Here is a 13,938-nt window from a genome sequence, read left to right as displayed (position 1 = left end):
TATTTACCGTGTGTGCTGTAGAAGTGGAAATGAACAACCTGAAGGTGGCGTCTTCACACGGGTCAGTTTAGACAGAAAAATAACGAATCATCACACGTGAGATCATATTTTTCTTTTTATTATTACTACTACAAACAAAATAATAATCGTTCTGGACAACTGTTTGTGGACAAACCAGATTTAAAAACACAGAGCATTAAAAAAAAAACTCCCTTCCAGAAGTCCAGGTCTGATCCGGTCCAGGTTTTCTATGATACTGATGGTGTTCAAACTGGCACTCACACACACACACACACACCCACACACAGACACACACTCAGCTCCCATTGAAGAGCAGTGGACACATCCTGACCTACTGGAAGTGTTGTTGTTTTTGTGCTGCAGACTGAGACTGTGCAGGTACGTGACAACACACACACACACACATACACACACACACACACTGTACTTTAATCTCACTTTTGTGTTTCTGACTCTTGTGGTTTTTACAGGAGAATGAAATCATGAAAGGTTGTTTTGCAGGAACATGTTTCCTCCTCAGTTCTTGTTGTGACTCAGTGAAAGTGAAGACGAGTGAAGCTTCAGTTGTTTGACTCAACTTCTCCTCTTTCACCTCTGACTCGCTTGTTTTCCTGCAGAACTGAACATTTTCTGCTTTTCTCAGAGTCTCGTGGTTCTGTTGTTGACACTGAGGGAACAGTTGTGTAGTTGGTCTGTTGTTGACACTGAGGGAACAGTTGTGTAGTTGCTGTTCAGTCTGTAAACTAAAGACAAACACTATCATTTTATTTTGGAGGCTCTGCAAATGAAGTTGAGAAAATAAGAGTCTGATTTGTGGCTGTTGTTGTTCACTGAGGACATTTATTGTGGAGGGTGTAAACTCAGGAGAAAAGGATTGTGATTGGTCCAGAGCTCGGCGCTGCAGACAGACAGGGGGGTGTGTACAGTACATGTACTGTATGTGTGTATTTATACTGCACTGAATCAAACACTTCACTTCTTACTGAACAAATAAATATTCAACATATCACTGATAATCAATACTTTCACTATCAGCATTTTCATTTAAAACAGTTTAAAATACAATACTAGTAATGTAGTATTTCTTAAGTATTACTTAAGTAAAATGTTTGAATGTAACAGTCAAAGTAATTACAGTACAAGTGCTTGATGTAGTTACAGTATTACAGTAAATGTTCTGTAATAACGTTCACTGTACCACAGCAAAAGTACTGTAGTTACAGTAAAATGACTTGATGTTGTTACAGTACCACAGTAAACACACTGTAGTACTGTAGTACTTACTGATCTGTTTGTTTTGTTCCAGAAATCAGTTTTTTAAAATATCGTATAATTTGAAACAACTCACACAGACACAACTACAGTGCTCCACTCTGAGATGTAACAGGTTACAGAAATACTCAAGTTAAGTACTGAAATAAAGTACAAGTATCACTGAATGACTCCACTTGTAGTACTTAGTTTTTTTTTTCATCTGTCTGTCTGAGTCAGCTATTAACTGGAAACCAACTGGGGGGGTGTCATGTTTCATCATGTTTCCCCGGCGACAGGCGACACAGTTAATGGATGTAATTATCATCTTCTCAGATAAAGAAACATTGATTCACAGTCGAGTTCATGTGGTCGTTTATTTTAATCCTTTAGCTGCTCAGTTAGTTACTTAAGTGTGCTAACACACACACACACACACACACACACACACACACACACACACACACACACACACACAACACACACACACACACACGCACACACACACACACACACACACACACACACACACACAGACACACACTGACTGTAAATGACTCTGCAGCCTGTGACTCACTCTGATCATCAGATCCGTGAAACATAGAACAGGTCTGACCGTCAAACTTAATCCAGAGCTTACTTTTTCCCAGCAGCCCACGCTCAAGTTACAATTTATGTTGGGGGGGTGTGGGGTGTGTGGGGTGGGGGTGTTTGGTGCTGACCCTGGCGTTGTAAAAGTCTTCAGCTGTTTTCAGTCATTTCTTCACAAACCCTCTGAAATCTTGAGGTTTGAGCTCAGTTCTTTTAAATCAAACTCAAATTTGAGGCGTTTGCTTCTCGTCCTGAACTGAACTGTAATTTTCTTTCTCCGGCTCAGTTTCTCTCCATGTGATTATTTAAAGGACGTTGAACGTCCCACAGTGAAAAGCTGCGACATAAACGTATCTACTGCTGAGTTCTGAACGTGTGGTCAGATGAACTAGGACTTGTTCTTTGATTGCTTCTTAATTAAAACATCACATCTCCAGTTTTAGACCTTTTCTTTACTGCTCCTTGTGTTTAATCTGAAATGAGTCTTATAATTTCACTTTGATTACTAAAATACAGATGAGGAACTGATTAAAGCAGTAGAAACCAAAGTGTATCAGTGATATGATCTTCCACAACTTGTCTCTAGAATTTCTTCAGTTGTTGTCATGAATTTCTAGGTTTACTGACCTCTAGTGGAGGGATGTGGACATGCACGTTCAATTGAACTTTCACGTTGTGTCCTTTCGCCAGCGTCGTTACTCCAATCAGCAGCGAGTGTCTCTAAGACGATCGGTCCTCCACTTTGGTTCAGACCAGAATGTCTCAGAGACTAAAACCTGGTTCAGACGTTCATGTTCTCCTCAGAATGAGCTTTAATAACTGGGATGTTTCATCTGGCGCCACCATCAGGTCAATGTTTTAATCCGTCAGATTCTTTGGTTTTTGAGCACCTGCAGACCTCATGACGCTCCTATGAGCCTCAGCTGCAGTGTTGCCAGATGTACGATAATTAACGTATTAGTAAGCTAATTTTACGATAATTTTCCTTAAAATACGATAATTTAAACCTTCTGGTACGATACTTCAACGTTTCCCATCTGGCAACGCTGCTCAGCCGTGTGCTGGTGGTCAGTGAAATTTAGCAAACTAAGGTGGTGAACATGGTAAACGATATTTCTTCTAATTATCAGTGTTATCGTTAGCATGTTAGCATGCTTGCTGATATTAGCATGACAGCGACTGACCTTCTCTGAATCTCACGCAGACAGACGGACATGTTACCAAAGACCCGCCTCGGGAAGCGTTCTCCATTTGGTGAGTCTGTGAGCTCCACCTGCACGACGGCAGGGAACCACACTAACCTGCAGACAGGTGAGACTGGCATCACCATGGCAACAGCAGCAGGACCACAGGCCGTGAGCCGAGTCAGACGTCATCCCGGACTGAAGGTGCGAACAGGAAGCATCAGGTTTCACATTGTTCTGCCCAGTGCAGCTCTGATTGACGGGTGTCTCAGCCGATCACTGAGCCGTGGTGTTTCTGTCGTCCAGGTGTATTTTCAGTGCGGAGGAGGTGAGTCTCCGGGTCGGGTGGATCAGCTGGACCTGATGAAGAGTGAAGATTCTGTGTGGTCTCATCCCTCCTCCTCCTCAGTGCCTCCGTCCAGCAGCAGATGTGTCTCCTCCTGCATCGACGTCCCCAGGAGGTAAGACGTCTTCTCTGTGTCCTAAAGTGTCTCCTCACTCAGTCCAATAAACAGACTCTAACTCAGTGTCCTCTCGTCCTGCAGCCAGAGGAGTCCACAGGACGTGGACATGGACGAGCTGATGGCGGCGATGGTTCTCAGCAGTTTGTCCTGCAGCCCTTTGCTGCACAGCCCGGCCAATCCAGAGCCGCCAGGTACGACAACAAACTACAACAATAAAAACAGTATCAAGAGTTTTACCTCTAGTGTCTCATGTAGATTTCTGTAGAAGAAACTTCCAAAATTAATAATAAATAAATACATGAATGACTCAATTAATCGATTAATCAATTAAATATTTGCATAATTGAAATTAATTGAGGCATTAATGAACTTATAAAATGGCCTCAATTGATATTTATGTTTTAATTGATGTATAAATATATATATATTCATTTTTTCGTTTCTGTATGTATATATACAGTAAATGCTGTATTTTGTGTTCAGCTCCGCCGATGGACTGTGGTGGCGGCGAGCTCTCTGACAGCAGCAGCGGCTACTGGAGCGTCGGCCACACCAACGGAAGCCCGGCCCCCTCTCCACCAATCACAGAGCCTGACGCCAGCCCGGCCGCGCACCCTGACGAGGGGCTGGAGATGGAGCTGGAGCAGGTGCTGTTTGACGAGCCGGCGCCGCGGAAACGCAGGGTGAGAGGGCGTTTACGGTTGTGACATGTGAAGGTGACACGGCCCGAGCGCTGATGATGCGTTTCCTCCTGCAGAACTCGGTGAAGGTGGCGTACAGGTGTCTGTGGCCCACCTGCGGGAAGGTGCTGACCACGGTGGTGGGAATCAAACGTCACATCAGGACAACACACCTGTGGTAAGACACCTCTCAGGTTTTTATGTTGAAGCTCGTTTCTGCCAAAAGGTTGAAGGAATAATAACAGCTAAAAACTTAAAATTGTCTTATAATGTTTACAACATGCAGAATTCGTTTTTTCCTCAATGAATCATATTTTTGAATCCACCATTTTGAATTTAGTGTTCATTTTGATCATCTTCAGTTTGTACGATCTTGATTCTAGAGACTTGATTCCAAAACTTTCTTGTTGATAAATTCTTGTTGAATCTTATTATTTTTCATTACTGTTCAAGTTAAGACCTGATGAACGTGTCTGACCTCTGACCTTTGACCCCTCACAGCCGCGGCAGCGAACACGAGCGTTGTTCTCGCAGCGAGGAGGATTTTTACTACACTGAGGTCGCCCCGCGACAGTCTCCTCCCCAACCTCTCCTCTTTGGCCCCGCCCCCTCCTCACCGACCATCTCACCTGCCTCCCCCTCCCCACCCCCCAGCACTGCCCCTCCATCTCCCCCCTCCTCGACCTACGACGCTCTGAGTCGCTCCGCCCCTTCCTCCTCCGGCAGCATCTGGCAGGTCCAATCAGAGCACTCCTACCAGGTATGGCGGGGCTTATCAGCAGTGATTGACAGTTAATGTAAGATATATATACATTATGAAATAAATTTAAGTTGTAACGTAACAGCTGATTGTTTTTAATCCAAACTTTTTACCAAAGAATTTTTACTTAAACTGGTGAAAAATCTGAATAAACAGCTATAAGCAATTTGTGTTTTCTGCCACTTAACTCTAACATTTGATTGGTTCTTTAGGCTCATGTGGTTTCAGAGGCAGCTTCAAACGTGACTTCCTGTCGTTGGACAGCTCCGCCCTCCACCTGCCACAGCAGACAGGTAACCTGTCAATCATTTTTATCAGTGATTAGAACCGACAAACTTCAGCGTTTGCAGGACGCGTAAACTGTGAAACTTAATTGTTCATCAACAGAGAACAAACATTGTCAACCTTCCTGAGAATAACACACAGACACACACAGAATCCTGGTTAAACTGTGTGTGTGTGTGTGTGTGTGTGTGTGTGTGTGTGTGTGTGTGTGTGTGTGTGTGTGTGTGTGTGTGTGTGTGTGTGGTCACTGTTTTCACTGATGTGCCACAGTCATGGTGCAGTGCTGCCCCCTGCAGGCTGTTAGGTTGTTTGCTCCCCCACATTAACACAGACTCTCCTCTGCAGGGTTTGGCGTTTCGGGTGCGTTCGGTCAGCGTAGGAGAGCAGTGGCTGCAGCACCAGAGCGCCCCCTGCAGGTCAGTACATATATCATTCCGGATGTTTCTGTGGGCCGTGAAGGAACTGCACTTAATGGTGTTAACAGTGATGCTCTATTTGTGTGTAGGAGGATTCGTGGTGAAGCCAAGAAGTGTCGTAAAGTTTACGGCATCGAGCACAGAGATCAGTGGTGCACGGCCTGTCGCTGGAAGAAAGCCTGCCAACGCTTCCTGGACTGAACAGAGGAGGAGAAGTGGGACTCGTACTTTCTTACATCTGAATCCAGATTCTTTTTATACTCTTTCTACATTTGCTAAAGGTGTCTTTTTATTGTTGAATGTGTAGTTTGTAGCTGAACCCGTTTCCTGTTTTAATGAAAATATTTGAGGCAGCTATGATGTGACCTTTGACCTTTGAGGCAGCTGAGCGTGTTTTTGCATCCGGTCGACTCTCCTCAGGTTTTCTGAATAAAACCAGCGTCTGTGTCAAGATCAGAGAAATAAATAATAATAATAATAATACGAATTTGTAAATGAAGATAAAGCCAAAATATCCCAGATTCCAACACTGCCATCTTGTGGCGATGACGTCATTTGGGTCAGAGTCTGTGGTGATTAGGGGATGGAGTCCACGGTCATGAGGTCCCGCGCACTCGACCTATTGCGAGTCAGTCTCACCTGTCAATCATGACGTCTCAACCTAGTTTTTTCATCATCAGATAACCATATCCAGCCACCAGGGGGCAGGCTGCAGTGACTGGGCTTCACTTTAGGGAGCCGTCATGTCGTCCATCTTTATTATCAGTCTTTGTGTCAGTGTAAACGCTTGGACCTGATTGGTTGAGACGTTGGCGTGTATAATGAGCTGGTGGGTTATCTGCATTAGCCCCTGAGCTAACTGACAGTGATCTGGTTAACTGACAGCGAGCTGGTTAACTGACTGTGAGCTGGTTACCTGACAGTGAGCTGGTTAACTGACAGTGAGCTGGTTAACTGACAGCGAGCTGGTTAACTGACAGTGAGCTGGTTAACTGACAGCGAGCTGGTTAACTGACAGCGAGCTGGTTAACTGACAGTGAGCTGGTTACCTCTGAGGGTTTTATCCCTCTGCAGTGACTTTTTATTAAACTTAAGTACGTGTCAGTGTAAACAGCAGAGAACAGCGAGAGGAGAAAGGATTTCAGAAAACTGTTGGGATGGACCAACACTGAAGCTCCGTCCCTCAACACGTCCACTCAGCTACGTCTGGTGTCCACACGACTCTGGAGTTTTAAAGTCGCTAAAACTGAGACGTTTGGAAACGTTGTTGGTCTCGTTTTAGTTAGAAAACTCCGGGGCTGCGTTTTAGTCTGGACGAACAGAAGCAGAACTGTTTGGAAACGATGTTGTAGACGCTCACAACCGTTTGCTGATTGGATCTTTTCTGTCATGATGTAGCCTTCGCTGATTGGTCGGGCTCCTGTCACATGACAACCAGCATCAGCCTCAGCTGCCAGAGTAGAACACAACACTAGAATCAAGTGTTACTGACCAGTTGGCTTTGCTAACAGCTGTTGTGCAGTTCGGTTCTGTATTTTTCAATGACACTACTTCGTACATGAAGAGGAGGCCAGATGTTATTTGAATAAACTGTGACAACTCCGCAATTGACAACCAAATAATTCCTGTTTTACCGACTCGTGCACAACAAGTGTACGTGAGTTTTCAGGCGTGTTAGTCGGGGATTAAAATTGTCGCAGAGCCAAGACACTCGTGTGGACAGGGACTGGTTTAGTCTGAAAATGTCGCCGTACGGATGTAGCCTAACTTGTCCACATGTCCTGGGCCCCAACAGGCTCCGGGTCCGAATATGGTTACTTCTATTTTTTTTTTTTTTAAACCAAGATGGTGCTCGACAAAATGCCAAACTAAAGACTTCAAACGGCAGCTCACAAACCAAATGGTGACGTCACAGCGGGACAAAGTTCAACTTCACGTGGGGTTTGACTGGTCGTGCGTTGTTGAGACTCACAATAATTCGCTTTCATTCTGAAGCCGTCAAACATTTCATCACATCGGTCTGGTCTTGTTAACGTCCTTGGTGTCTCCACGGTGATTTCGTACACGTCACTGTAAATATCATGGTTTCGTTTCTCTTCAGCTTTGTTTGAAGGCAGAAGCCATGTCCACTCCTGTGATGCAGCCTCATGCAGTATTGATCCACACGTTTCATTACAAATAAAAACACATATTCCTATATATTTCATCATATCTTCTTTATCCTGGTGTGTATACACAGATATATATATACTGGGTCCATATAGCCAATAATGATTATTCTTTAAGTCTTTAGAAGGCGTCATTAATGCAGAACCAGGTTCATTTGCAGTAAATGGAGAAAAGTTGTATTTATCTTCTACATGTTGCTTTATGTAAATGTTGATCATTGTAATCGTATCATTTTTCAGATGCACTCTTTTATACATGTGAAATCCTGATGTTCTTTTAATAAACTGAACGTACTGAGAAACCTTCGGATTGCTCCGGTGTTTTCTGGAAGTCGAGTTAAAACAACAGCAAACACGATATCCCACAATGCAACATTAAAGTAGCGTACGATCAGCAGATACTAAGCAGGACACTGTCAGTCATCATGTTGGCGTGAAACTAAAACCACAAGAGAAGATCAATCAATCAACCAATTACAGGACTGGAGTCGCTGGTTCAGACAAAACAAATGTCACATCATCATTATTTCATTTACTGGATGAAACTTCAGTAAATCATCGGCCACCGTGTTTTAAATAAAGTTTTTATTAAAGATGATTGAGCTCAATTATAACAGCAACTGATCAAACTCCTGTAAACTGAAAATAAAAACAAACAGTGACTGGTCCACTCTGACACACACACACACACACACACACACACACACACACACACACACACACACACACACACACACACACACACACACACACACACACACACACACACACACACACACACACACACACACACACACAGCTCTGACTCTGCTGTAATAAATTATATGTACAGTCCAGGTCCGTCTGTGGCTCCAGCCGACACATGATGAGTCGTCACTCTGCAGCACCCGAGCCCCCGTCTGCAGAGAGAGATGTTAAATTAAGAATTAAGATTAAATAACGTTAACATTTTATTATATTAACTAATGATAATTAATGTTAAATAATATTGATGAATAATGAATGTAGAATAATAAAAACCAGAAAACAATATGAGTCTATATTTACAATATAAAATATCTGAAATATTTAAAATATGCTATTTTGATCAAGGTTTTACTTTTAAATACAGGTGAGTGTTAATGACAAAACAAATACATTATTAAAACTAACATTTCAAATTGTGAGACCTGATGAGCAGAATATATATATATATATATTTTGTGGGCACGTGTCATGTATCTGTTCATATTCGTGCTATAGAAGAACGTGTCATTATATGAAGGTTTACACGTCTTAGTTCTGCAGCTCGATCAACATAAATGAAATCTGAGAGAATCAATGAGTGGGTTTGAGAAAACTCAACAAAGACTCTTCAGGTGAATTCACAGGTGTGTGTGTGTGTGTGTGTGTGCGTGTGTGTGTGTGTGTGTGTGTGTGTGTGTGTGCGTGTGTGTGTGTGTGAGAGAGAGAGGGAGTGTGTGTGTGTTTGTGTGTTAGTTACACTTACTCATTTATCACTCTTGTTCTGGGTCGACTCACTCTTTCCGTCACAAGCAACGATCTTGACCTTGTCGACCTTCACCAGGTCGGTGACCTCTCTGAACTCCACGTCGTTCAGAACAAATGTCCACACGTTGTCGCAGAACCTGTAGGTGTTCAGAGAGCCCTGCAGGGGGAGACACACGACACACTGATACGTTAACGTTTAAAACAAAACCACGTCTGCATAGTGTTGTAGCTCCTTATCAGAAGACACACCTGAAAACATGTCGCGTGACCTTTCACCTACACGGGTCATGTGGCGTAAACAGGAAGTAGCAGATGGTTGCTTAGTTACAGAGAACACTACCAACGAGGAACAGCGATGGTGAAAAGTCAGAGCAGGAGTTTATTAGCGACGGCGACGAGGTGGAACCGTTTCTGAGAGCGAGAGGACGAACTCACCCTGAAGTTGACCCGGTTGCGGACTCTGCTGGCGAGCGCCGTGTTGATGGCTTTGTCGAACTGGAGGAGGACCTGAAGAGCGAGCTGAGGGGTGATCTGCTGCGTCTGGAGAGAGAGAGGGGGGGGGGGGGGGGGGGGGAGAGAGAGAGAGGTTTAACATGTCTGCTGAATCCAAACCACACAATCCCAAATCCTCCCATGATATCTCCGGTGGTTTGGAGCTGGAACTGTTGGTTGTCGAACAGTTTGTCCGCTCACGAGCCAAAACACGACTCAATACACGCTGGCACAGATCCACGCGAATGGTTTGTGTAGTTCGTGAAGATGTGGCGATGACACCCGGAGCCATGATCCTCTTTCTATCTGTGACCTGAAGGTTGGAGCTGTGAACTGACTCTTGATAGAAACCATCATGTGTGGTCAGGAGGTTTGGAGGTGATGGTTTTTCGTGGTCGTTCTGGGATGAATCAGCTGGTGATAAAAACTTTGTCTGAGTTGATGTCTTCTCCTACATCCGAGCTAAAAGAGAACTGTACTCAGAAGGCATATCCCTAAATGTACATAGTGTGCCAGGTTATCTCGCTCTTTCAGCTCCATTACTATTATTATGATTATTATTGATGCACTTCTGTGTATTTTAACCATTTGTTTGCTTGTTGTGCATCATTGTGTCTCGATAAGTGCAGCACAAATAAAGTTATTCTCGTGAGCAGAACAACAATGACAAAGTTAGACCCAGCTGTGACTGTTCACGCTGACTCTCCGTGGACCTGCGGGACGGATCCCAGCTGCAGCTCCTCGTCACCTCGACATCAAAACACAGAAACACGAGATGAAATCTGCTCCGGAATCAGAACAACACTGGGTTAGCCCGCCGGGAGCTAACCGGGAGCTAACCGGGAGCTAACCCGGGCTAGCTGTGGTCGTTAGCCGGGAGCTAACGCGGGCTAGCTGCGGTGCTCGGACGGGAGAGTCACCTGGATGAGCTCGTCCAGACTCTCCTGCAGGCTGTTTCCCAGCGTGGTGTTCCGGTACAGCTGGTACGCCATGACGGGAACAGCCGAGGGCGCGAACAACTACAGAAAACTATCCTACAAACACACGCAGAGCGATCAGAGCTAGTCGGGCTAACAAGCTAGCTGCTTCCCTCCACTACGATCAGCTGAAAGCGCAGGAAATGACCAACACTTCCGCTTACACTTTTCAAAAATAAACCTCGACTCCCATTTTTAATACTTCACACCAAGGATAAAACTTCTACAAAAACTACAACTACTACTAATACTGCTACTACTAATCTTACAACTAATACTATCTTACAACTAATACTGCTACTGCTACTGCTACTGCTACTGCTGCTACTACTACTACTACTGCTACTGCTGTTACTGCAACTACTACTAATAATATTAACTATAATAATTATTATAATTATAATAATAGTAATAATAATGAGGATGATGGTAATAGTAATAATAATAATAATAATAATAATAATAATAATACACTCAACTGATTAGGAATACAATTATTTTATAAGTTTTGACTACACAGGTTTATAACAACTGGATATCTCGGAGGAAAACATGACTATATATATATATATATAGAGAGAGAGAGAGAGAGATAGACAGACAGACAGACAGGCAGACAGATACAGATAGATGGATAGATAGATAGATAGATAGATAGATAGATAGATGGATAGATAGATAGATAGATAGATAGATAGATAGATAGATAGATAGATGATAGATAGATAGATAGATAGATAGATAGATGGATAGATAGATAGATAGATAGATAGATAGATAGATAGATAGATGGATAGATAGATAGATAGATAGATAGATAGATAGATAGATAGATGGACGGACGGACGGATGCAAACAAATCAGTCAAACAAAGAGCATTAGAATAATAAAGAGTCAAGATAAGTCAAGAAGAAGTTCACTGCAGTGAAATGAAAGTCTCGCCACCAGAACTACTACAAAGCTTCACTTCAAAGATTTATCTGCTAATGGAGATAGTGACAGTACAGATATTTGAAGTAAAAGGGGATTGAGTATTGAAAACAAACATAATACAGATTTAAAGATAAATAACTGAAGCGATACAAAGTTTTGCATTGGACTTACATAGCCTGTAATAATTATGGTACAGCAGATGTAAGTGTTTAAAAAAAAAAAGTAGCGTTACAAAAAGTATAAAATGAAATAAAGACAAACAAAGGCAGTATGAAACATACTGTGTGTGTTTCTTCTTGTTTTGATTCAGCATTTTTTAAATCTTTATCAAATTATCTAAATTTGAATAAAGTATATTATTTGTGGTGCAGAATCATGCTCTTTAGTTTCTACCTTTATTTTGAAGGTTACTCATGCTCACTTGTGGAAGGTACGGAAGCTGTAAAGGACCAAAACAGCCTCAAACAATAATATTTTGTTCTATTCTATTTAATGTCACTTCAGTTTTTTAATTCATGTATTTTTTATTTAATATTTCTCATTCATATTAATCACTTATCACTTTAGTTATTGGACTTACTGAGCTTTAACATTATCTTACTAAACTTAATTAGTTATTTAATTAATTTAGATAATTGATGAGCCATTGATGTTAAGCATCAGCCTGAAACATTTGAACTTATTCATCTTTACTCGTGAGAAGCTGTAAAATAAATGAAGAATGATGTTGAAAATCTCGCCACTAGATGACAGCATCACATCAGATAGTAAAACCACCCTCAGTTCAACTCTCCTCAGTGTCTCTTCTTCTGTGGTGTCTCCCCTCTCACACCTTCTCTGTTTTTATTTGGACTTCCTGTGTGTTGTTGATTTTAAATATAAATAATCACTTAAATCCACTTCACCAAGCAACTAATAAATTATACAATATAAAACTATTATTATTGACTGATTGGGGTGTGTTCGTCTGATGTGGCCTGACATTACTTTACTTTTAGTTATGGTTATCTTTTTATTCCTCGACTAATTTTACAGAAGACGTCCTTTTTTTACCTGAGATGTTTTCTCTTTACTTGAATTATTGTTGGTTTGAAATTGTTGACTCATGTCCCAGGAGAGTGAACGCCACATCGTTCTGTTTTCACACCTGCACTGAGGTCCAGACATGTTCCTGAAACGTTCTGCAGGTTCTGTGTGTGAGAACAAATGTCTGAGTCAGTGTCTCTGGACATTTTCTTGAACTTTTCTTGCAGCCTCTTAGTAAAATGTCTGGAAATATCAGAGTGAGTCCATGTGAGAAAACAGCAGGACAATGTCTCTAATATTCCCAGTGAGCGAGTGGACGTGTTGATGAGGTTTCTAACACGTGACGGACGTGAAACTGGAAGAACACAAATATCTCAGGATGAAGAAGAGGAGCCGTACACGTAGAAGACGAAGACGTTCACTTGGAAACACGAGGAGATTCCAGAGGTTTTGGTGATGAGGGACGAAACTCAGGGTGAAGGAGTTGAGCCTGAGACGTGAGGAAGGAGAAGATGGAGATTTGTAAAAGTGACTCTGGTTGTGATTTTTCAGATTCTTTCTTTTCCTGATCCTAGTGACTGAAGCCTGCTGACCATGCAGCTCCTGTTTAACATGTGTGGTCAACAAAGAACTGCTGCCGGAGTGTCTGATGTCACAGTGTGTGATGATGTCACCGTGTGTGATGATGTCACCGTGTGTGATGATGTCACAGTGTGTGATGTCACGGTGTGTGATGTCACAGTGTGTGTGAGGATGACACAGTGTGTGATGATGTCACGGTGTGTGATGATGTCACAGTGTGTGTGAGGATGACACAACGCTCGGCTGCTGCCCTCAGCGTTCCTGTCTGATGGATGAGTTCTCTGAGCGTCGTGAGCGGTTGTTTGTTAATGAACAGATCTGTTTCAACCAGACACTCCCCTGACCTCTGACCCCACTCCATCTCTACACGCTGAAGACAAATAAAACGCAGCAGGTAAATACGAGGCCGCGACGGAAAACCCAATTATCTCCAGGGAGGGAGTGTCAGCTCAACACAAAACTAAACGATTAAAAATGATCCATGAATTTAGAGACGCAGAGAAAAATAAAGTGAAGCTGTTTGAGTCTGTGTGAGAACAGGAAGCTCTGATGATGATGGATTCACTCCCTCACTCATTCACTCCCTCACTCACTCACTCTCTCCCTCACTCACTCAC

General features: G+C 42.7%; 2 protein-coding genes and 1 long non-coding RNA gene across 5 annotated transcripts in view; 1 reads left to right on the top strand and 2 right to left on the bottom strand.

Moving 5' to 3' along the window:
* Positions 1-5,439, bottom strand: part of LOC117752821 — a 15,642-nt gene extending 10,203 nt beyond the window's left edge. Inside the window, exon 1 of the long non-coding RNA XR_004612152.1 lies at positions 5,284-5,439. This is a non-coding gene — a long non-coding RNA (uncharacterized LOC117752821). The remainder of the gene's footprint in view (positions 1-5,283) is intronic.
* znf395a (zinc finger protein 395a) lies at positions 299-8,118 on the top strand. Of its 2 annotated transcripts, none has more exons than XM_034569101.1 (10): positions 299-399; positions 3,068-3,251; positions 3,354-3,508; positions 3,593-3,702; positions 3,995-4,194; positions 4,269-4,369; positions 4,693-4,951; positions 5,164-5,244; positions 5,582-5,652; positions 5,742-8,118. In XM_034569101.1, the coding sequence occupies exons 2-10, from the start codon at positions 3,078-3,080 to the stop codon at positions 5,851-5,853; spliced, it is 1,263 nt and encodes a 420-aa protein (XP_034424992.1). In that variant the 5' UTR covers positions 299-399; positions 3,068-3,077; the 3' UTR covers positions 5,854-8,118. The 2 variants fall into 2 exon arrangements, with proteins under 2 accessions (XP_034424992.1, XP_034425001.1); XM_034569110.1 differs by having other exon boundaries at positions 306-399; positions 3,064-3,251; positions 5,742-6,074.
* Positions 8,119-8,390: 272 nt separating this feature from the next.
* On the bottom strand, positions 8,391-10,932 carry gtf2a2 (general transcription factor IIA, 2). 2 transcript variants are annotated; one of them, XM_034570106.1, is made up of 4 exons: positions 10,724-10,932; positions 9,747-9,845; positions 9,310-9,468; positions 8,391-8,719 (listed from the first exon to the last, which is right to left on the bottom strand). In XM_034570106.1, the coding sequence occupies exons 1-3, from the start codon at positions 10,793-10,795 to the stop codon at positions 9,310-9,312; spliced, it is 330 nt and encodes a 109-aa protein (XP_034425997.1). In that variant the 5' UTR covers positions 10,796-10,932; the 3' UTR covers positions 8,391-8,719. The 2 variants fall into 2 exon arrangements, with proteins under 2 accessions (XP_034425997.1, XP_034425988.1); XM_034570097.1 differs by having other exon boundaries at positions 9,747-9,851; positions 10,724-10,929.
* Positions 10,933-13,938: the final 3,006 nt, after the last annotated feature.

Source organism: Hippoglossus hippoglossus, chromosome 3 (genome assembly GCF_009819705.1).
Source record: "Hippoglossus hippoglossus isolate fHipHip1 chromosome 3, fHipHip1.pri, whole genome shotgun sequence".
Taxonomy (NCBI): Eukaryota; Metazoa; Chordata; class Actinopteri; order Pleuronectiformes; family Pleuronectidae; genus Hippoglossus; species Hippoglossus hippoglossus.
This window is presented reverse-complemented; position numbering and strand designations above follow the sequence as displayed.

Coding starts and splice junctions, on each gene's coding strand:
- znf395a (XM_034569101.1), top strand. CDS start 3,078: ATGTTACCAAAGACCCGCCTCGGGAAGCGTTCTCCATTTGGTGAGTCT. Junction 4,370..4,692: donor ATCAGGACAACACACCTGTG/GTAAGACACCTC, acceptor GACCCCTCACAG/CCGCGGCAGCGAACACGAGC. Junction 4,952..5,163: donor AATCAGAGCACTCCTACCAG/GTATGGCGGGGC, acceptor TTGGTTCTTTAG/GCTCATGTGGTTTCAGAGGC.
- gtf2a2 (XM_034570097.1), bottom strand. CDS start 10,795: ATGGCGTACCAGCTGTACCGGAACACCACGCTGGGAAACAGCCTGCAG. Junction 9,852..10,723: donor GTCTGGACGAGCTCATCCAG/GTGACTCTCCCG, acceptor CTCTCTCTCCAG/ACGCAGCAGATCACCCCTCA. Junction 9,469..9,746: donor GCAACCGGGTCAACTTCAGG/GTGAGTTCGTCC, acceptor CTCCCCCTGCAG/GGCTCTCTGAACACCTACAG.